General features: G+C 53.0%; 2 protein-coding genes across 2 annotated transcripts in view; one reads left to right on the top strand and one right to left on the bottom strand.

Annotated features, from left to right (window-relative positions):
* Positions 1 to 11,200: 11,200 nt before the first annotated feature.
* MFAP2 (microfibril associated protein 2) lies at positions 11,201 to 14,602 on the top strand. The gene is made up of 8 exons (XM_042780277.1): positions 11,201 to 11,237; positions 12,461 to 12,550; positions 12,741 to 12,767; positions 12,882 to 12,971; positions 13,155 to 13,199; positions 13,963 to 14,050; positions 14,242 to 14,315; positions 14,499 to 14,602. The coding sequence occupies exons 1-8, from the start codon at positions 11,201 to 11,203 to the stop codon at positions 14,600 to 14,602; spliced, it is 555 nt and encodes a 184-aa protein (XP_042636211.1).
* A 2,552-nt stretch (positions 14,603 to 17,154) lies between these two features.
* Positions 17,155 to 22,492, bottom strand: part of CROCC (ciliary rootlet coiled-coil, rootletin) — a 52,860-nt gene continuing 47,522 nt past the window's right edge. The window contains exons 31-37 of the mRNA XM_007935850.1: positions 22,274 to 22,489; positions 21,379 to 21,603; positions 20,099 to 20,248; positions 19,565 to 19,765; positions 19,207 to 19,338; positions 17,940 to 18,119; positions 17,155 to 17,241 (exon numbers count right to left, since the gene is read on the bottom strand). Of these exons, the coding sequence (XP_007934041.1) occupies positions 17,155 to 17,241; positions 17,940 to 18,119; positions 19,207 to 19,338; positions 19,565 to 19,765; positions 20,099 to 20,248; positions 21,379 to 21,603; positions 22,274 to 22,489 (1,191 nt within the window). The remainder of the gene's footprint in view (positions 17,242 to 17,939; positions 18,120 to 19,206; positions 19,339 to 19,564; positions 19,766 to 20,098; positions 20,249 to 21,378; positions 21,604 to 22,273; positions 22,490 to 22,492) is intronic.

Below are 22,492 nucleotides of genomic sequence, written 5' to 3'. Positions count from 1 at the left end.
TACCTGTGTTCAGCTAAGCACCTTGTGCACACTGTCATTTAATCCTTGCAGCAGGTTTGTGAGGTACTATCCCCACTTACAGATGAAGAATCTGAGGCTTTGAGGTCACACCAGTGGTCGGAAGCCCCAATCTCCTGACTCCAGCATCTACGTTCTTAACCCTCATGCAAGTGCCCACTAAGTACCAGCACCTAGTAGGCATTGAATTGGAGCAGTTCCCTTCCACTGTCCTTGCACCAGGGGGTGCACCCCATACTCTGGGACATGCTTGTGGTCCAGTTCCTGCCTTGGATGAAAATCCAGGCTCTGAGCCCACATCCCCAGCCAGAGCCACATGCACTGTCCCATGGGGAAGGGTGGGCTCTCTGACCTCATCCCACCCGTGGACACTGGCCAAGCCCTTTTCAGGAGATGCAACTTGGTTTTCTGGCTCATCTGCTGGGCAGGGGAGAACAGGAAAGAAAGACTGTTTCCTGCCCTCCAAAGGCGCCCTCCAGTCTCATTCCTGGAACCCCTGGCACCAGCCCCAGGCCTGCCGTAGTGGGAGCTCAGTGACTATTCATTGACTCAAACTGGGGAGAAGAGGTGTGGGGTGTGGAAAGTAATTTGTAACATAATGCACATTCTATGACCTGCCCTGGGCCCTGAGTCTCCAGCCAGCAACAGTTCAGGGCTATAGATACCATTAAAGGGGAGGCTGGAGGGGGCAGGGGGAGGCCTGGGTTCGAATCTTTCCTCTGCCTTTAACTGATTAGTGCTGAACTTATTGGGCACTCATGTACTAGGCACAGAGCTATAGCAGAAAAAGGTACTCTGCCTGTGAGCAGCTTATCACCCAGCATGAGAGGCTAGCAAGGAACAAGCAAATCTCTAAGGATGGATTAAGAGCAGAGCTTGGAAAGGAGGCAGGTGAAGAGCTACCAGGTACAGGAACTTGCCTGGGTGGGGTGGGGTAGGGATCTCTGCAGAGGCAAACAAGCCAGAAGGCTCCTAGTAGAGAGACTGGTGAGTGCGAAGGCCCCAAGGCTGGAACCAAAAGGGCCGGAGTGCAGTAGGCTAGGCAGAAAGTGCTGGCAAGGTTTTCTTGGAAAGTAGGCAGGTGCTAGCTTCACCCAAGTGGATCTGCTGTTTGAATTCACCTCGTAAAGTTGTGTGTAAAAGTGCATCCAGTTGGTGCACAGTAAATGGTAGGGATCGTGCCTTGAAAGGGAAACTTGTGAGATGTTACGGGCTTATGGGAGGAGCATGCTCAGCACCCTCTGTATAGGGTAGGAAGTAGAGAGGAGGGCTTCTTAGAGGAAGTGGGCCTTGAAAATTAGGTTCAGGTAGGTGGAAAAGAGAGGCAGGGTGGGAGTCAATGCTAGGAAGCACGACCACACCCAAGACAGTGGCCAAACCAAAAAAGTTGTCATCAAGTCAATTCCAACTCATGGCAGCCCCTGTGTTTCAGAGCAGAACTGCGCTCCGAAAACTTTTCAGTGGCTGTGACTTCCAGAAGATCGCCAGACCTTTCTTCCTAGGTGCTTCTGGGTGGGTTCAAACTGCAGACCTTCTGTTAGTAGCTACACACTAAACTGTCACATCCAGGGACTCTAGATAGTAGCCAAGGAGGCCTTGTTTTCAAGCCCTAAATTTGGACCCAAATTTAAACGTTCCATCCTGTTGAGTGCTACATTGAATAAAAGGCCCTTATTGAAATGGGTAAATTTAGGTGCCAACCTGGAGGGGTATGGCTATGGAAAGCAGCCAAGGCAGGGACTGGCAGGGCTGGGAACAGGGGGTGGCTGGAGGGCAGGGCTGGGCTGCTGGAGAACACAGCCAGGCTGGGGTTTGGCCTTTCCCTCTAACTCCTGCACCCCAGGTAAGAGGTGAAGCCCACTCCATCCCTAGGTGGGAGCAGGAGCCTGAATCCCGCTGAGCCCCTAGTGGGCTTGAAACATTTTAGTGATGAAAAGATAGTTCCCACTTGGGAGAACCTCACTTCAGCTTGTGGCAGCCCTGGGAGGTAGATACTGTTTTGAATCCTTGTCTTAGTTTCCTACATCACTCACTGCCATCGAGTTGACTGCGACTCATAGTGACTCCCAGTGGGTTTCCAAGGCTGTAAACCTTTATAGAAGTAGATTGCCTCATCGCTGTCCCACAGAGCAGCTGCTGGATTTGAACCTCCAACCTTCTGGTTAGCAGTCAAATGCATTACACACTGTGCCACTAGAGCTCCTTAGTTTCCTAGTGTTGCTTTAACACAAATACCATAAGTGGGTACCTTTAAAGAAGAGAAATTGATCTTTTCATAGTTCAGGAGGCCTGTTGTTAGGTGCCGTGGAGTCAGTACAATAGAATGAAACCCTGCCTGGTCCAGCACCGTCCTCACAATCTGCTATGCTTCAGCCCACTGTTGCAGCCACTGTGTCTACCTCATTGATGGTCTTCCACTTTTTCACTGACCCTCCACTTTACCAAGCATGATATCCTTCTCTAGAGAGTGGTCCCTTCTGACAACATGACCAAAGTAGGTGAGACGAAGTGTGACCATCTTGCTTCCAAGGAGCATTCCAGCTGCACTTCTTCCAGGACAGATTTGTTAGTTCTTCTGGCAGTCCAGGGTATGTTCAGTATTCTTTGCCAACACCATAATTCAAAGGCATCGACTCTTCTTCAGTCTTCCTTATTCACTACCCAGCTTTCACATGTATATGAGGTGACTGAAAATGCCATGGCTTGAACAAGGTGCAAAGTTACGATTACTTCCTGGCCACAGCCAACCACCCTGAGGGAGCACTGAGTAGTTGGACCTGTGGGCTCAGGACCATGGTCACAGGGGACACCAAGCCCAACTGGAATAACTTACTACACAAAAATACTTCTACAAACTACTTTGGTGAGTAGCAACCGGGATCTTAAAAGCGTGCAAGTGGCTGTCTAGAAGCAACAATGGATTTCTCCTCATCCGGAGCAAAGAATGAAGAAAAACAAAGACGCATGGAAACATTTAGTCCAAGGGATTAGTGGACCTTGCGAGCCTCAGCGTATATGACCATGAAACCAGAAGAACTAGATGGTGTCCGGCTACCACTGTGAACCACTCAGAAAGGGTAAGTGCAAGAGATCTTGGATAGAGTGGGAGAACAATGTGGAACAAAACTCAAAATCATAAAAAAAAAAAAAAACCAAAAACAGGTTTACTGGTCTGACAGAGTCTGGTGAGACCCCCAAGACTATGGCCCCTAGTTACCTTTCAGGTCTGGTATTGAACTCACTCCTGTGGCTTCTAGCCAAAAAACAGGCATATGAAGTTGACATTTACATCAGGTAGACAAACTCCCTAGAATGATCAATCATGGGAGAACAGAAGGGCAGTGTTTGCACAGGGAGGTAGCTCAGGGGGCAGGAATACATAGGAAAGAAGGATACAGGGAAGAGGTAACTATAAGGAGGAACTGGAAAGAGAGTTGTTACATTGTGGGGAATTGCAGTCAATGTCATGACACAAAATGTGTTTGAACTGCTGTATAGAAAATGAATTTGCTCTGTAAACTTTCACCCAAGTCACAACAAAAATTAAAAAAAAACACAAAAACCATGGCTTGGGTTAGGCACACCTTAGTCCTCAAAGTCACATCTCTGATCTTCAACACTTTAAAGAGTTCTTTTGCAGCAGATTTTCCCAGTGCAATATGACATCTAATTTCCTGACTGCTGCTTCCATGGGTGTTGGTTGTAGATACAAGTAATATGAAATCTTTGACAACTCCAAACTTTTCTCCATTTATCATGATGCGGCTTATTGGTCCAGCTGTGAGGATTTTTGTTTATGTTGAGGTATAATCCATACTGCAGACTTCAGTCTTTAATCTTCATCAGTATGTGCTTCGAGTCATCTTCACTTTCCATTTTATATGTGGGGAAACCCAGGCTCAGTGTGCTGCGACCATCAAATATGCAGGCAAGCACACTGGCTCCAGGGCAGAAGAGGAGTTTCCAGACACTGCTGGGTGGAGGTTATAGCTGGAATAGAGGAGACTGGGCCATTGGGCCCTGCTCCCTGCTCCCCACTTTCCTTCCAGAGAGGCAGTATCTTCACACCCAACCTCCATGCTGCCAGAGAAGGTGCCAGGTGCCTTTGTCCAGCCAGGGGCAGAGTGTGAGCTCTGGAGTCAGGCAGATCTGAGTTCAAAGTGCAACTCCATTGCTTACCCTATCTCTATGCCTCAGTTTCTCATTTGCAAAAAAGGGATTGTTACAGACTGAATTGTGTCCCCTGATAAAATTGTTTTGATTCTCCTAGAATCCAGATTTTTGGGTTCATGGAATTGAGGTGACCCACCCAGGCCATCCATACTTAGGTGTTATTTTGAACCTTGAAAGAACTGGTTCTGTGGCATCACTGTCAGGTCAGAGTGGAGATGGTTTGGCATTAGGCATTGGGTTCCTTCGGAAATTTCTCTTGAGTGCAGGGAGCTGCAAGGTCTGACTAGAGGCTGTGTTAGGATGTAAAGCATGTCTTTGGTGACTGTTTCTAGACTCTGTCCTGTCTTTGGTTAGTTTCTTAAGAAACTAACATAACCATGAGGAGTATTGCCTAATGTGTTCACAGGATGCTGCCTCATTAGAATTGTATCTACTCACAAAAAATATATTGCTACATTAATTTTTCATATTTCTCTAAGCATTGAGGTTTTTGATACCCCCTAACTCCCAAATCAGTGTAAGGTGTGTCCAAAACCTACTCACTTCTGAGTGATACAAAGAGCAGCCTAGGCACAGAGAAGGAGCTCTGGTAGCGTAGTGCCTAAGGCACTTGACTGCTAACCAGGAGGCTGGCAGTTCAAACCCACCAGTCACTCCTCAGAAGGAAGATGGGGCAATCTACTTCCGTAGTGATACCACCTTGGAAACCCAATGAGGGGTCGCTATGAGTCGGGTCCGACTCCATGGCAGTGAGAGTTTGAGACTTAAAGAAAGACATAAAAGGAGGAAGATAGTGCCCCTTGAAGACTGCCAAGGAACTAAGTGCTGCAAGGCTGCAGAAGCTGAGACAAGGGTCTTCCTCCAGAGCAGACAGAGAGCTAACCATCTGCTAGGGCCGGTGCCCTGAATTCGACTTGTAGCCATGCTTGGTGAAACAGACAGTCGGCAGAAAAGAGAAAGCCCCTCAACAAGATGGATTGACACAGTGGCTGCAACGGTAAGCTCAAGTGCAGCAAGGCTGTGGGGACGGTGCAGGACCGGGCAGTGTTTGGTTCTGTTGTACACAGGCTCACTGTGAGTCAGAGCAGACTTGATGGCACCTAACAACAACAACAAAATAGGGATGAAAAGAACGTCGGTAGCTGTGAAGACAGAAAACGGGCTCTTAGCACCCCGCGCTGAGCATGCACTCAGTGAATGTCAGTTCTTACCACGGCATTTTTCACGCATTTGACAGGCCAGGAAGACAAGGCTCGGAGATCTTAACACAGGTGGGTCTGGCCAGGAGGTGGTGGAACCAGGACTTGACCCGGGGCCTATTCTGATGCCTGTGCTCTTGCTCCCTTTCCAGTCTGCCTCTTGTCACCTCACACTCACACCCACTGTGCTCCCCCATTAGTACAGCCTCTGCTTGGGCCCTTAGGAGCCAGGAGAGTTGGTAAAAGCAGCAGAGAAGACCTGGAGCCAGTACAAGAGCTAGCAGCTTTGAGGCCAAAACCCAAACCCAGTCCACTGCCATCCAGTTGATTGCAACTCACAGCTGCTCTATAGGACAGTGTAGAACTGCCCCATAGGGTTTCCAAGGCTGTTCATCTTTACAGACGCTGACTGCCACATCTTTCTCAGAGCTGCTGCTGGTTTGAACCACTGACCTTCTGGTTAGCAGTGGAATGCTTTAACCACTGCACCACCACAGCGCCTCCTCTTTGAGGCCAATTTCCCCCTTTTTTCAAGTGTAGGGAGCAGCATTTCTGTGAGCAGTTTCCCTTCTTATCCAGTGGGATTGTGCCTGCAGGGGTGATAGGCTGAGGGTGGAGAGAGGTGGCAAAAGTCCCTGCCTGCTACACTTCCATAGACACTGGAGAGGGGGACAGCACAAAGTCATTTATTCATTCAACAAAATAGCTCTGGGGCACAAATGCTGCCTATTCAGTCTGCCTAAGGGGACTTAGATCTAAGTGTGGGTATTTGGGGTTTGACGGGTTGAGGGCTAGAATCAGAGTATCCTGGGCTCCTTCCCTCCTCTTCATCTGCAGTCCCCACAGCTGTCATCCAGGCTTTAGGTCTAGGCCCTCTGAGGCCCTGTGGCCAGGCTGGGCTGGGGATGCCCCAAAGGAAGGGTCCACCCCTCCCTAAATCTAGTCTTTCTCAGGAGAACCGAGTGTACACATCATTCATTCCACAATGTTTACTGAACTGCTTCTCTGAGCCTGGCACTGGGCCTGATGAGCAAAAACCAGGATGAGCCAAAACACATCTCATTCTGCATTCATGGGGCTGACAGGCCCAACAAGGACAGGGATGGGATGCAAGTGGTCACAGACATAAGAGCAAGACGACAGCTGGGAGCAGTAAAGCAGAAAGTGCTCGAGAGCACCTAACAGGGAGAAAAGGCAGGTTCCTCTGACGGCAGAAGTTTTAGCTGCGACCCAAAGGAAGAGGCTTCTACCAGAGACCAGGAGGAGGAAACAGCTTGAGCAAAGGCCCTGTGACAGGTATAAGGGAAAACACAAATTGAAATGATAGCTTTTAATTCTCCTCACTGAAAATATGGGAAGAGGCTTACCCTCCTCTCCTGTTCTTTCAGAATTCACTTTAGATAACTTCTAATTAGGAGTCCTGGTGATGCAGTGGTTAAGCTTTGGTTGTTAACCGAAAGGTCAGCGGTTCAAACCCACCAGCTGCTCCATGGGAGAAAGATGAGGCAGTCTGCTTCCATAAAGATTACAGGCTTGGAAACCCTGTGGGGCAGTTCTACCCTGTCCTATCCGGTCACTAGGAGTTGGAATTGACTCTGGTAGTACTGTTTGGTCGGATTTTTTTAAACTTGTAATTGTAAATTTTTTCTTTGTCTTTTTGACAAGTATGTAAATCTCAGGGTCTTCTCTTAGAAGAGACAGGCTACCTCTTTGAAATGTAACTTCAGGTGAGACTCCTTTACCTTCCAAAAGAGATTAGCATAATTTCAGGCATCCTGCTATGCCAAAAAAATCCAAAAAACTCACTACCATCAAGTCCATTCCGACTCATAGAGACCACCATTGGGTTTCCTAGGTAGTAAATCATTACGGAAGTAGATTGCCCCATCTTCTTTCCATGGAGCAGCTGGTGGGTTTGAACTGCCAATCTTCTGGTTAGCAGTCAAATGCCTTAGGCACTGCACCCCTGGACTCCCCATGCTGCCATAAAGGTACTAGAAAATTAGCAATTTATCTTAAACAGGACTGTGCCTACTCAGCTGCATAAAGGACAAGATTCCTTTCTGTCTGAAATCTCTTTAGTGGAATGCCTGTCACATTCTGGTTTAATGCTTATTCAGTAATAAAAATTTTCTATTTTTGTGGAGAGGTTTTCTGGGTTGGGAATAGATGTAGTTTTTAGTAACTTTTCCCCAACCCAGGAAGGGGGAGAGGATAACTGACAAAAGGTCATTGTAACTGGAGGGGGATCAGGACGAGAATGAGGGGGCAAGGCCAGACCACAATCAGGGGTGGGGGTTCTTAGGGGGCAGAGGGGCGTTCAGCCTTGATTCTGGGTGCCATAGGAAATCAGGGAAAGGCTTTGAGTAAAGGAGGCTGTGGCTGCCCCGAGTTGCACTTCAGAAATGTCACCTTGGCTGGGATGAGATGGGGGAAGGATCTGTGCGGAAGGCCCAGATTGGAGACTGTTTCAGAGTCCAGGCAAGGGACGGTGGTGGCTTAGACCTCAGTAAGGGCAGTAACAGACTGCACACAGTGGAGAGGTAAGTCGGTGGCTGGTTCTGGATGGAATGCAGAGGCTGACAATAGGGTTAGGAGGGACAGAGGAAAAGATGCCTGGGTGACAGAAGATGGTAGAGCTACTTACTCCCTGGACTGAGGACACCGGTAGGGCCAGGTGTGGGGGAGGATGGGAGGTTGTGAATTTGGGCTTCGATTCTTGTTGAACCTGAGGTTCTTAGGGACACCGGAGGAGCCAGGCTGGTAGCTCATGGGACAGGGAGCCTGACGGGGTTGAAACACATTGGTAATGAAAGCCAGCTGAGAGCACTGGGGCTGCAGGAGAAGGAGCAGCAAAGGAGACTCAAAAGGCACAGCCAGAGAGGCAGGAGGACAGTCAGGTGTCCTGGTGGCTGGGAAGCCAGAGGGGAGCAGGAGTTTCTAGCTCAGAGGCCTTGGCTATATCACCTTTTGGGGCCTTGGTTTCCTCCTCTGTAAAATAAGGGAACATACCTACCTCACCTCGTGGACTGACGGCCAAGACGCGATGAGGAGAAGCGTGTTTTCACACTGTAAAGCGCTGGCCAAATGTGAGCATGGCTCTGCGGGAGCCTCCTCTCACCAGGGACCCCCCACCCCCCGAAGAGAGTGAAGGACCTGAGGGCGCGGCGTGGCGGCCTGGGCGGCGCGCTCGCGTTAGGACCCAGCGGATGCGGGCTGGAGGGCGGGCGCCGGCCCGTCGGGGGCCCGGAGGGGGGCTCCGAGCGGGCAAAGGGGCGGCTCCGGCGGGCGAACGCAGAGTGGGCGACGGAGTGACCCGGACAGGTAGGCGCAGGCCTGGCAGCCCACCGGGCGGGAGACGCTGGGGGCCGGGGTCGCGGGCGGGGGCGTCGGAGGGTCTCCAGGGGCAAGGGACCCCGGACCCCGGATCCTAGGGTCTTGCTGCCGCGGCCTTGAGCCCGGGGCCATTAGAGCGGGTGCTAAGAGGGCACTTGGAAAGCTTAGGGTCGCTCTGGGGGAAGGGTTCGAGGGAGGAGGGAAGAGAGTCCGAGTTTGGGGGGAGCCAGAAGTGGGGCGTCGGGGAATGGGACGGCTTCTGTTCTCCCGGAGAGGGTGGAATGTGAGGGCAGCTGCCTGGTGGGAGCGGCTGGGACAGAGACGCAGAGACAAAGAGAGATCAGAGACGGGGAGGGCAAGGGAGCTCGCCCGGGTGAGTTTCCGTGGCTGATTGTTCCCAGCTGTGCGTCGCTGCAACATCTGGTTTCCTCCAGCGGGACCCGGGCCTGGCCTCTGGAACAGGCAGAGCCCTGCGCCGGCTGAGCGAGCGTGGGGGCAGGGGCCTCCGAGTTGGCCCCGCTGCTTTGGAAGGGGGTCAGAGGGAGGGAGGGCATCCTTCTGGGCAGGTCCTGATCTCCCTGCCCCCAAAAAACTCCGAAATCTGGAAAGTGTTTGGAGATGCGGTCCCCTGGAAGGGATCCATTACTCCCATCCTGACTCTGCTCTTTATGAGCCCTTAACCCTTGCCCTGGGGGCCCCTGCCCTACTAAGCCTGGGCCAGGGAACAGGCCCTTCTGGGGCAGGAAAAGATTCCATGCAAGGGGCTGGAAGGCACTAGGAGGAGCCTTGGGGACCGACAAGACCCCAACTGGGGGCCTCCTGTTGAGTGGTGACAGCTCCCACTGGCCAGCTCCCAGCTCTGCCACCAGCCTGGAGATAGGGAGCAAAGCATGGGGGCTGGAGGGGGAGTGTCCACGGAGGAAGCTCTGGGAATCTCGGCCTCCATAGCAAGGAGAACAAGGATTTTCAGCAGGGGATGTGGGGAGCCAGATGGCCCTCCCTGCCTTTGGGTCGGCTTGAGTCAGAAGTCTTGCAGCCCTGCCCCAGTGACCTCATCAGACTAAAACCAGTTCCTCCCACTGATGCCACTCCATGTATGTCAGAGTAGAGTCAGAGTAGACCATGCTCCACAAGGTTTGCTATGGCCGATTTTTCAGAAGTAGACAGCCAGGCGTTTCTTCCAAGGTGCCTCTGGGTTGACTCAAAACTCCAACTTTTCAGTTAGCAGCCAAGCATGTTCACTGTATGCACAACCCAAGGAACCAGGAAGGGAGTGAGAGAAGTTGAATGTATGAGATAGGTAAGGGTGTGGGGAGGCTCAGGACTGGGAGGAAAGAGCCCATGTTTCTGCTCCTTTCCTACCCCTTCCCTGGATTCCCAGGGTGAAATACAGCAAAATTATGGTTTCCAGTTAGAACTTCATATGTGTGGCAGGGAGGGGTCCCCTTGGGATGGAGAGCCACAGGGACTCTGTCCTCACAGCCCTCTAGGTAGAAGGCTGGCAGTCTTGAGATTGCTCTGCATTGATCTGAGACTGGACATGAGGACCTCAAGATTCTACTAAGTTCATTGTAGCCAAAGATTGGAGAGGCTGGACTAGACCAAGAGTTCTTGAACTTGAACAACCTGATGAAAGCTATGGACCAATGTCCTCTCCCTCAAAAATCATACACATATACACACGACAATTGTCATTCAATGTTAGGAGGTTCCGAGAACCCCTGGACTGGGTGACTTCATGGTCTCCTCCAGTGGTGCTGTTCTAGGGACTGAGAGAAGCCCTCTTAAGACTCCACCCTGAGGGCTTCCTGCTGCTGCAGACAATTAGACCTCAGTCTCCTGAGCCTGAGATGAAGACAGCCAGGTCTTGGGAGGCCTGGAGGCCTGGCAGGAAAGGAGTCTTCTGGGGGCTGGGAGCACTGCCCAGCCTGGCTGCTTAGGCTCCCCTCCCCAGGACCGTGTGCATGTGGTTTCCTGCTGAGCTCCATGCTTGGGGGCCCAGGGGCTAATTGGGAGCAGGTGGTGGGCTTGGCAAAGTCCAGGCTGTGGTGTTAGGTGGGCAGGGCCGGGGTCTCAAAGATGAGCCTGGGGCCAGAGATTGGCATGGTCAGTGCATTGGAAGCCAGGAGAGGGGCTGGAGTGAGTGGAGTGAGTAAAACAGGGTCAGGGCTGGTAGAGATTAGACCCCTGAGTGAGTAGGTGAGAAGGGGTCTGTTACTCAGGATCAGCCCTGGTGCCAGGTTAGAGACCTTGGCCCTTGTGACTTGAGTACCGGGGTCATCAGGGACTGCAAATATTCCTCCACGTGGTTCCCCAGCCCTCCAGATGGCTGGCTTCTATTCCAAGCTGCTGAATTCAGGACATCAAAGGTGGGTTCTGCAGGCCTGGGTTAGTGGGCCTGCATGCAGCCCTCTCTCTCCTCTTCTCCCACCTCAGCCCTCTGACGCCATCCCAGCCCACCTCACTCTGTGACCATGAGAGCTGCCTACCTCTTCCTGCTAGTCCTGCCTGGTAAGTGGTCCTGGGGCTGGGAGCAGCTCCCCTTTACTGGGTAAGAATGAGGCCCATGGTGGGGAGCTTGCAGTAGTCTACACTGTGACCTATATAGCCAGTCCTCAGCTGCCCAGCTCATAGGCCTCCAGTCTGCCAGGACCCTGGACTGGATTGGCCAGGTGCCCTGAGGCCCTTCTCCCTCCACAGCAGGAGGTGGGTAGGATTCTGGAGAGATGGGCATGTACCCAGGTACCCAGAGTTCATGCTTTTCTTATGGACCCTCCTGGAAGCCAGTGTGCAGGAATGGGGTGGGGAAATACCCAAGGCAGGGAGTTGACAGGCCTGAGCTCTAGATTCATTTTGGGGCGAACCACCCTATACAATCTTGACCTTGGGAGGCATCCCTATTGGTCAAATAAGGAGTTCTTAGTGGGGATCACAAGTGCCCTGCCAATTCTTTCATTTATTAACTCATTCATTCAAAGGAGTTTATGGAGCTCTTGTATGTACCAGGCATTACACTACCAGAACCAAACCAAACTGACTGCCTTTGAGTTGATTCTGACTCATAGTGCTCCCACTGGGTTTCCAAGGTTGTAAACCTTCATGGAGGCAGACTGCTCATCTTTCTTCTGTGGAGCAGCTGGCAGGTTTGAACCATGACCTTTTGGTTAGCAGCCAAATGCCTTAACTACTATACCACAAAAGCTCCTTAAGCACTAGGCTAGGCCCTGGGATATAGCAATGAACCAGGCCCTGCCCTCCTGCAACTGCCAGTCTAGGGAAGGAGGCAGATATTAAACAAGTAGATGTGATACACTTCAGATTGTACCCAGTGCCATGATGGAAATCAATGGATAGATGAGTTGGAGAGAACAGGTGGGCCAGCAGTGGACTCTCAGCAGAGCTAAAATTTCACTGAGACCGGAAAAAGGAAAAACCACTCAAGTGTTGTAGGCCCAAGGAGTGTTAGTGCAGAGACTCTGAGGCAGGCAGGAGAGTGGTAAGTTCCAGAAGCAACCTGGAGGCCAGAGTGGGGGAGAGTGGCAGGGTGAGGTCGAGGAGGTAACATGAGACCAGGGTGTACAAGGGCCTTTATGGTCAAGGAAGGAGTTTGGATCATCTGGCTGTAAGATTCTCAGCTCTCACAGGCCTGCCCTTGGGATCCTGGTCCTGCCTGCCCTCCCTGGAAACCCCTCCAGGCCCTTATTGCCCTTCCCCCCATGCTTTGCCTCTCACAGCAGGCCTGCTGGCTCAGGGTCAGTACGACCTGGACGCCCTGCCTCCATTCCCCGACCACGTCCAGTACACCCACTACAGCGACCAGATTGGTAAGGGCCATGCCCTCTGGGTCTCCCCTCGAAGCCTTGATGTTCCTGGCCTTGGTGTGCATTGGTCAGCCAGGGAGGGGGTGAGGTGGGGTGGTGAAAGCTCTGGGGGGGTCACTGGCTCATTTGTGACCTTGTCTGTCCCTGGGGCCATCCCAACACTCTCCAATTCTACCTTCATCTTTGTTTTCAGATACCCCGGACTACTATGATTATCAAGGTAAAGGGCCAGGAGCAGCCGGCCTGGAGATGCCCATAGGGGCCTAGGGACATAAGGGCCTAGGGAGGAACAGAAGCGGGCAGAGCCCTTATCATCCCCATCCCCTTGTTGCAGAGGTGACCCCTCGGCCCCCCGAAGAGCAGTTCCAGTTCCAATCTCAGCAGCAAGTCCAACAGGAAGTCATCCCAGCCCCCACCTACGTAGGTAGGCCACAAACCTCTCCTTGCACCCTCTCCCCAACTTTCAACCCAGAACTCCTGGGATGGGGTCTGTGCCCCGGCTGGGAGAAATCACCCCACCATGGCCCTCCCACAGGCCCGACAGCCCACTCTGCCCTGAGTAGACCCCTCCCAATGATCCCTGTCTTGCCCCCTCTCCTAACACCAGAACCAGAAAATCCAGAGACTGAGCCCACGGAGCCTGGGCCTCTTGGTAAGAGCTTTCCTGACAGCGGGGGAGGGGAGGGTTGGGGGTGGTGGTGTAAAAGGGCTGCAAGCACGGCCCAGAAGTTGGAGTAGCACGGAGGTGGAGCCAGCCAGGCGCTTTGCTATGTCGTTTTGCTGTTGCTGGGTAGCTGGTGTGGGCTACTGGTGGCATAGGGGGAGGGGGGCTTGTGGAGCTCTCCCACTTCAGGCTGGCAACTCCAGCCCCGTAAGGCAGCTCTGGGAGATTCCACCCTGCCCGTATGTCCGGCTAGAGGCGGAGGTGGCTGCATCCTCAGGAGGGGCCCTTTACCCAAAGATGAGGGAGGGGCAGGGAGTGTGCTGGGGCTTCCTGCCAGCCAGAGGGACTGAGAGGGCAAGAATCGCAGGCTGGCTGAGCGCACACACTTGTGTGTGTGCATGTGCATGTAAGGGAGGGAAAGAGAATATGCTGCAAGGTATGGACTTGTGTGACTGTCTTTATGGGTGTGTATTTGAACTTATTTGTGTTAAGTGTTTGTGAGTTTTTATCTATATAACTACATTGCATAAAATGGGGCAGCCCAGGAGGCTCTCACTGTGCTGGCATGGGCTGAGGTAGGGGAGGAATGGAGGAGTGGGTGTGAGTGTGTCTGGACTGGGCCTGAGGTGGAGTGGCACTCAGACTCTGGCCAGTTTCAGGGCACGCAAGGCTGGGGGCTACACCTTCCAGGGTCCTCCCCAACTGTGGGCCCTTGGCCAATCCCCTAGTCTGATCCCCACGTGTCACCCAGACTGTCGAGAGGAGCAGTACCCGTGTACCCGCCTCTACTCCATCCACAAGCCCTGCAAACAGTGTCTCAACGAGGTCTGCTTCTACAGGTGAGCGCAGGCCAGTGCCAGTGGGAGGGTTAGGGGGAAGACCGATGGGACTCTGGCTAGTCAAGGTGGGAGCTCAGGAAAGATGGTTCGGAAGGTGAGCTTAACTCTGGTTGAGTCCAGGCCCGGGGCACAGGACTGTTGAGCTCTCCCAGTGGGGGTGGGTCTGAGACCTCCCTGGCCCGTTCCCTCAGCCTCCGTCGCGTGTACGTCATCAACAAAGAGATCTGTGTCCGCACGGTCTGTGCCCACGAGGAGCTCCTCCGAGGTAGGAAGGGTTCCCCTTGCCTCCATGCCCGTTTTGCTCTCTGTCCATCTGTCCACTTCCTGGGGATCCTGAGCTCCATTCCCACTTATTTTTCACCCTCAGAACATCCCCCCGTCACCAAGGGGGATGCAGTTCCCATCAGCCAGCCCTGCCCTGATCCCCATGCTTAATGCCCCCCAACAGCTGACCTATGCCGCGACAAGTTCTCCAAGTGTGGTGTGATGGCCAGCAGTGGCCTGTGCCAGTCTGTGGCAGCTTCCTGTGCTAGAAGCTGTGGGGGCTGCTAGGGTGGAGCAGGCACCCTCTTCGGATCCACGGGCCTCAGGCCCAACCTGGTGCTTTCTTCCCTTCCCCACATTCCCTTTATTCTGTAAACCGTTAGTGGACTACAGCCCTGGGGCTTATGGGAGGCCATGCCTCAGGCCCCTCCCCAAGCCTGTGGCCAGTCATGGGGCAGAATGGGGGCTCCCCACTGCCCAGCCTCTGCCTCCTGGGTGGGAGGGACCCCAGGCCTTTTTGTGGGACCTAGGCCCTGATGTGCCTTCTAGGTCCCTCTGAAGACAGTCCCTACAGAGTCCCCTGAGGTAGGGTTTGCCCCTCCCCCAGCTTGTCGGCCTGGATTTCCTACAGCCCCAGGGCATAGACCATGGACCACCTCTGTTTTATACAAAATTAAAAACAAGTTTTTACAAAAGATTCAGTCACTTTTTCAGTGGTGAACACGAGGAGGCAGCCAGGTGCCCCCAACATTGCCTGTCCCCACCGAGAAGTCCCCCAGCCCCCTGGAGAGAAGGGACAGTGAGGTGAGAAGAGGCCTCAATTCTGCAGTCCCCACCCTGCTTCCTCACCACCTGCTTCAGCTCTGAGCTGTTCAGAAGATGGGCCCCAATGATGCCCCTCAGGATGCATGTGCATGTTGCAGGGGGTTTCCTGGGGGTTAGAGGTTCAAGGCTGCAGCTTTCTGTTACGGCTGCTGGGTGAGGAAAGGAGTCCGCCATCACATGGGGATACAAGCCAAAATGGGGGGCTGCTTATGGGTATATGTGGGGTGGTATAAGGCAGGAGGTCAGGGTAGGTGGACTCTTAGGCCTTGGCATTTGGGTGGGGAGGAGGCTGGTGAGGTTCAGAAGCCCGAGACAGATTGCATTACAGCATCTCCCACTAACCAGCTCAGAATGAGGGCCGGCCCTCAAGCAGTAGTACTGCACTTTCCAAACAGCTCTAAGTGGCACAATGGTTAAGCCCTAGGCTAACGGTCAGCAGATCAAACCTACCCAGCGGCTCCTTGGGAGAGAGAAAGACCTAGCAATCTGCTTCTATCATCAGCCAAGGGTTACTATGAGTCAGAATAGACTGAAGCAAGCTTACAGACAAGGAAACTAAGCCCAGAGGTATCAAGTCACTTCTCCAGTCCCAGAGCTCTCAATGTGGCAGAATTGGGTAAGAACCTGACTCCGTGGACAAGCCTAATTTCCCCTTGAAAACATTGATCGGGCACCTCCTGTGGGTACTTCCTCAGAACTACCTTGTGAGGTGTTGCTGCTGTTGTGTGCTGGGTGCTGTTGACTCATGTCAACTCTGTAAGACAGACTACAACTGCCCTATAGGGTTTCCAAGGCTATAAACTTTATGGAAGCAGACTGCTACATCTTTCTCCTGCACTGAGCACTTAACCAGCGTGTCACCAGGGCTCCTTCCCTGTGAAGTAAGTTCTCATTTTACAGATGAACAAGCTAAAGGTCACTCACCAGAGCCAGGGGTGTCCACCACACTTGTTCTTCCCTGAGCCTTGTCACTGCCAGAGGGTGGGCCCCGCCCTAAGTAGGGACCAAAGAAAACTATGGCTAGAAAGAGCTGAGCTGCCACAGGCTCCAAGCCTCAAGTGCCCCATCTGTTAAGTAGGGGTGGGTGGCCTAGCCAGCTGACATCTTACGAGATTTGGTATGTTTCTTACTCCTCAATTCAGGCCTCTCTGCTCCCCAGCCACCCTTCGTGCCTGGCCCCCCCCCCAAAAAAAAAACAACTCAGTGCCATGGAGGTGCCATGGGGTCAGTTCCAACTCATAGCAACCCCCATTGGGTTTCCAAGGTGGTAAATCTTTATGGAAGTAGTTTGCCCCATCGTCCTTCCACAGAGCGGCTGGTAGGTTTGAACTGCCAGCCTTTTGGTTAACAGTCAAATGCCTTATCCACTATGCCACTAGAGTCCCATTCCTCTTGCCTAGGCCCGTCCGCCACTCCCCTGCCACCTCCTCCCAGTTGGAGGAGGCATGTTAGTAGTACAGTAGACAGACATTTCTGTACAAACTAGAAAATGAGGTCTTGTTACAAAAAACACAACAGTTCTAAACAGTGAACATTATAAAAGGTACAAAAATACAGGGACTCTGATCTCTGAGGAATATCTTGACAAACATTCTGAACTAAGGGGGAGAAATCTCTGGGAGGCAGGGCCTGGGTACCCCTCCTCTTTCCCATAAGCCCATGCTCCAAGGCTGGCCAGAGACAAGGTTCTCCCCCGCCCCTGGCTTTGGCTCAGCTGCCCTCAGGGAGGGCATCATACAATCTAGAGTGGCTCACTGCCGGGTATGAGGGGCTGAGCTGAGATGGGGCCCACAGGGAGGATCCCCAGTAATGCCGGGTAGCCAATGGTGAGAAGCCACTGCTGGTCTGGCCTGGAGCTGGAGCCCCCAGCTCTCAGTGCTTCCAACCAGCTCCTCTTCATCCCTGGCTAAGCTCTGGCAGCCCTCACAGCCAGGCTCAGTTCAGTTTGTGCTGGAAAGGAGGCCCCTCTTCTGCCCTGCCCAAAGGGCTGTTCTCCAGGGTCCCTGAGAAGAGGCTCATTTCCCCGAGGGACCAGAGGGTGAGGAAATGGGTGCTGAGCTCCTTCGAAGCTCCTGCTGCAACTGTCCCTTCAGTGTGGACACCTGGGGAAGACAGGGAAGGTAGGACTGGTCTATGTCCCCAGCCTGATAGCAGAGGGAGGTGGGTGACTGCTGGAGGGACCCTCAGCTGCAGCTAGGACCTCAGAAGGACCCAGTACTCCTTATTTCAGAAAAGATCTGATCTCACTGGTGTCTTTTGCCTGCTCAGCATCCCTTTAGGGGACTACCCTAACGTCATTATCAGTCCCATCATTTGGGTGGGCCTAGTTCAGACTCTAGGGGTAGACATGTGACCCATACCTGGCCTATCAGAGCACCCTTGCAGACATGATTGGTTCAGGGATGGCCAGGAAGGGACATGTAATCTAAGCTGACCAATGAGGATCATCTCTGGGACTTTTGCTGGTGCTCTCAGGAAAAAGCCCACTCTCTTCTCTGGGTTGAAGTGATAACCTGAGGTTGGAGTTCCTGAGGGCCCATCTCCCTGGGGAGAAGGCATGCCTGAGCATAGAACCAGAGGAAAGCAGAGTCCTGGAGAGAGGGACTGTACCCCAATGACATCACTGGAGCCCCTGGATCCAGCCACACTTGTCACCAACTTTGATCCACCCTGGACATTACATGCAAGAAGTCACGACTAGCCCTCTCCTCCAGCTCCACTCCTATTCTGGCCCAGTCTCTCCAAGGGGTGAGGCTTCTGCCTACTGGGGAGAGGCTGGAGCCCAGGGAGGCCTGAGTACCTGCTCCTCTAGTCCACGCACCCTCTGCCGGTGGGCCCACTCCCGTGCCTCCAGGGTGCGCTCCGTCTGCACCTGGGCACTGCGCAAGCGCTCCACCTCTTGCTGCAACTCTAGCCGATCCTGCTCCTCAGCCTCCAGTCGGTTGGGGCTGTGGTTCTGCTCCATCACCACCATCTGAGCCTGTAGGAAGGAGAGTGGATCAGAGGTCTGGCCCAGAGTGTGTATGTATGTGTGTGTGTGTGGCCCCTTGGGGCAATGCCAGTGCACGCAAGATGCAAGCAAGATCTTTGCTTGTCCTCCACATCCCTAAGCCTACAGTAAGCCTGCAAATCCTGGGTCAGGGTCCCCAGTGGTTCCCGTTCAGACATGCACATGCACACACAAGCATACACACATTCAAACATTCAATAGATCCATCAGCATACAAGCATCAACACAAACATGCACACACTGATCCTCACACCACCCACTGCCAGTGAGTCATTTCCAACTCACAGTGACCTTACAGGACAGAGTACAACTCCCCCATAGGGTTTCTAAGGCTGTTAATCTTTACAGAAGCAGACTCCTCATCTTTCTCCCATGGAGTGGCTGGTGGGTTTGAAACTTTTGGTTAGCAGCAGAGGGCTTAATCACTGCATGAACAGGCCTCCTCAGATGCATGTTGTTGTTGTTGTATGCTGCTGAGTAGGGCCCGACTCATAGTGATGACCCCTCCTTGGGTTTCCGAGGCAGTATCACTACGGAAGTAGATTGCCCAACCTTCCTTCCGAGGAGTGGTTGATAGGTTTGAACCGCCAGCCTTCTGGTTAGCAGTCAAGTGCCTTAGGCACTATGCTACCAGAGCGCCCCCTTAGATGCATACAGCTGGGCAAAAACCCAATACTCTTAAACATATCTACATACATGATAATAAATATCTGTACACAAACATATACCTATAACATATTCATAATATTTAGATATATGCCATTGTGCACAAGCATCCATGCTACATCCATAAGAATACACACATATACACTCATACCGTTACATGACCACAACACATATGAACACACAGGCTCACATGCTAACACATCTTTAGTGTCTCTTTTCTCTCCACCTTGGGGAGGACCCCTCCGTCAAGGGCCTAGCTCTTGGACCCCACCCAAGGGGTGACGAAGGTTGAGGGCCCAGGGCTGGCTGAACTACCAGCTCTGCCTGGGGCTGCCTGGCCCTCAGGCTGGGGCAGGGTTGGGGTCCAGGGCTGGGTGAGCAGGGGCCAGACCTCCAGCTGCTGGATCTGCCTCTGGGCCTCAGCCAGCTCCAGCTCAGCCCCTGTAAGTGTGCGGTCCAGGCGGCCCTTCTCCGCACTCAGCCGCACTGTGTCCTCATGGCTGCGAAGCTTCTCCCTCTCTACCTAGGTGGGGAGACCAGGAGGGATCAGGGTGCTTGAGGAAGGAGGCAAGTCTGCGGAGAGAGCTTGGGATTCTGGTCCCCAATGGAATAACTTAGTGCCAAATGAGTCAGCAGGGCCAGGGGCCAATGAGGAGCTGAAACCCTCAGACCCTGTGGACATGCAGCTGCGACCAGCCATGGCTAGGACACAGAGGAAGTGAGGTGACGGCCTCAGGGCAGGCGCTCACCTTGTCCAGCATTCTCCTGAGGGCCGCCCTGTCCTTCTCTAGCCGCAGGGCTGACCGCTCTGCCTCCCGCTTCTCAGCCTCCAGCTGGGCCAGGGCTCGCTGCAGGCTGCCCAGGCGCTCCCGCAGCAGCCGCCGCTCATCTTGCAGCTTCTGCACTGTGCGCAGGGCTACAGTCTCACTCTCCTGCCGCTGCCGCAGCACCTGCAACAGAAGCTTGGCAAGTCCAAATCCCTCTGGGCCTCAGCATGTGCATCTGAAGCTTGGAGATGCTGCCGTGGGCCCACTGGGCCCATTCACATGCAGGGTGACTGTGAGGCCCACAGCAGAGAACTGCACCACAAGCCAAACTCATCTCATCTCTGAGCCTCTGTTTCTCCATCTGCATAATGGAGGTAGAGACTGAATGATCCATGCTTCCTCACAGGAGGGAAGGCCTGGGTTTGGGGACAGGGTTAGGGTGGGTGGGAAGGCCTCTAACCCCATCTACAGGATCCCACAGTCCTGGGGACAGAGGAGGCCCACACTGGCCCTTACCTCCTGCAACTGTCGCAGCTGGCCTTCAGCCTCTGCCCGCTGCAGCTCCAGGTCTGCCTGCTCACCCCGCATCATCTGCACCTGCTCACCCAGGGAGCTGCTCTGCTTCCGCGCCTCAGATAACGCCTGCCGGGCAGCCTCCAGCCGTTCCTGGGGGACAGGGGCTGATAGTGCCAGGCTGGCCTAGGACACTGAAGCAAAGGGCTCCTTCTCTACCTCTGGGCCAGGCTTGCAGTCCACAGAACAGGGTGTCATCTCACCTACAGGGTGAACCAGACAGCAGCCCTGGCCCCACAGCCTATCCACTGATCTGGGTAAGAGAGGGGCCGCTGAGACCTCAACTCTTCCCAGTTAATACTTCACCTGGGACCCAGAGTCACCTCTATTGGCTGACTCTTTTTTTTTTTTTTTTTTGTAAATTTTTATTGTGATTTGGGTGAAAGTTTAAAGGGCAAATTCATTTTCCATACAGCAGTTCACATACACTTTGTCTCATTACATTGACTGTAACTTCCCACAATGCAACAGCTCTCTTCCCACTTTCTCCCCACAGTTACCTCTTCCCTGTGTCCTTCCCTCCATGTACTCCTGCCCCCTGAACTATCTCCCTGTCCATACACAGCCCTTCTATTCTCCCATGATTGTTCTCTCCAACGAGTGTATCTACATACTGTAAATGTTCAGCTCATATGCCTGTCTTTTGTTTGGCTGGAAGCCACAGGAGTGGGTTCAATCCCAGACCTGAAGGGCAGCTAGGGGCCATAGTTTCAGTGGTTCCATCAGGCTCTATCAGACCAACAAACCTGGTCCCTTTTTTTTTTTTTTTTAAATGATTTTGAGTTTTGTTCCACATTGTTCTCCCACTCTATCCAAGGTCTCCTACATAGATCCCCCTCTGAGTGGCTGACAATGGTAGCCGGGCACCATCTAGTTCTTCTGGTTTCATAGTTGTATAGGCTGCAAATTGCATGGTGTACCAGTCACTTGGACTAATTGTTTCCATGAATCCTTGATTTTCTTCATTATTCTTTGCTCTGGACAAGGAGAAACCCATCGTTGCATCTAGATGGCCCCTTGCAAACTTTTAAGATCCCAGTCGCTACTCACCAAAGTAGGATGTGGAACAATGTTTTTGTGTAGTATGTTATGTATTGGCTGACTCTTATCAAGCCCCCTCAAAACCTGCTATCATTGGCTGATCCTCTACCAGACCCCTCCAAGCTTGCTCTTATTGGCTAATTCACTGGGCCCACTACTGCCAGCTCCGGCAACTCACATACCTGTAGCACTTGGCAGTCATGCTCACAGGCCGTCAGGGCCTTCTGCAGGTGCAGGTTCTTGTCTTGGGTGCTGGTGAGACTGGCATTGTTCTGGGCCAGGGTCTCTGTTAGGCCCTGCACCTTGCTCCGCAGGGCCCCCTCACTCTCCTCCACTTTGGCCAGGGCCCCACTCAGTCGTTCCACCGTCAGCTGCAGGGTCCCTGCCTTCACCTCACTGTCTGCCACCTGGCAGGAGGACAGGATGGTCAAATGACTCTGCTCCTATCTGGCCTCTACACCTCTGCTCCTACTGTGACCTTCACCACATGTGCTCAACCCAAGCCTTTCCCGTCTTTCTCTTCATCACTAATACATACTATTCTTGCTTGTGCTCTAACCTGGGCCCCATCCACACTGCCAGGTAACTACCCTTGCCCAGAATGCCAATAGCCTAGTTGTCTCAGACCCTGTGACCTCTTCCCTGCCCTCAGTCCCTTCTCCTCTCTGCTATGGAGGAGAAAGAGTAACCACCACAACTCTGAAATTTTCTGGGTTCTTGACTTAAATGGGTGACCATGTAGGGTTAACAGATTCACTGGACATTCAAGTTAGAACTGAGCTTCCTGGCAGCCACGCCAAAAAGAGAAATGAGTGTAACTTATATCTCTAACCTGTCCCACATGCCTGCATGAATGTAGATTCTATAGTCAAACAGTACCAAGTTATAATTCTGGTTCTGCTACTAATTAGCCATGTGACCTTGAGCAAGTAACATCATTTCTTTGAACTTCTATCTGTCCATTGGTGAAATGGGGATGATGACACTCACAGGGTTGCTGTGGGTTGTATGTAGTTCCTGTAAAGGGCCTGGCACAAGGCATGTAGGTGTGTGGCTGTGAGTGGGGCAGGGGCCCACCTGTCTCTGAAGGGAGTCCACCCGCTCCTGGAGAGCCTGGGCCTGGGCCTCACGGTCATTCAGGCCTAGGCGACTGCGCTGTAGCTCCCCCTCGAGTGAGCGCCGCTGCAGCTCAAGCTTAATGGTGCGGCTCTCAGAGGCGTCCAGGACCTCCTTCAGGCGCCGCTTGTCACTCTCCAGCTTCACTTCATTGGCCTTCATCTTGCTGATCTTCTCCTG

Source organism: Orycteropus afer, unplaced genomic scaffold, assembly GCF_000298275.1.
Source record: "Orycteropus afer afer isolate SDZICR_OR568_19922 unplaced genomic scaffold, OryAfe1.0 scaffold00031, whole genome shotgun sequence".
Lineage (NCBI taxonomy): Eukaryota > Metazoa > Chordata > Mammalia > Tubulidentata > Orycteropodidae > Orycteropus > Orycteropus afer.
The sequence above is the reverse complement of the archived record's forward strand: the minus strand, read 5'-3'. Positions and strand labels throughout refer to the sequence as shown.

Bases quoted from the DNA above. Each gene is read 5' to 3' on its own strand.
- MFAP2 (XM_042780277.1), top strand. From the start codon at position 11,201: ATGAGAGCTGCCTACCTCTTCCTGCTAGTCCTGCCTG. The intron at 11,238-12,460 runs GTAAGTGGTCCT...TGCCTCTCACAG, and splicing joins CTTCCTGCTAGTCCTGCCTG to CAGGCCTGCTGGCTCAGGGT. The intron at 13,200-13,962 runs GTAAGAGCTTTC...CGTGTCACCCAG, and splicing joins CACGGAGCCTGGGCCTCTTG to ACTGTCGAGAGGAGCAGTAC.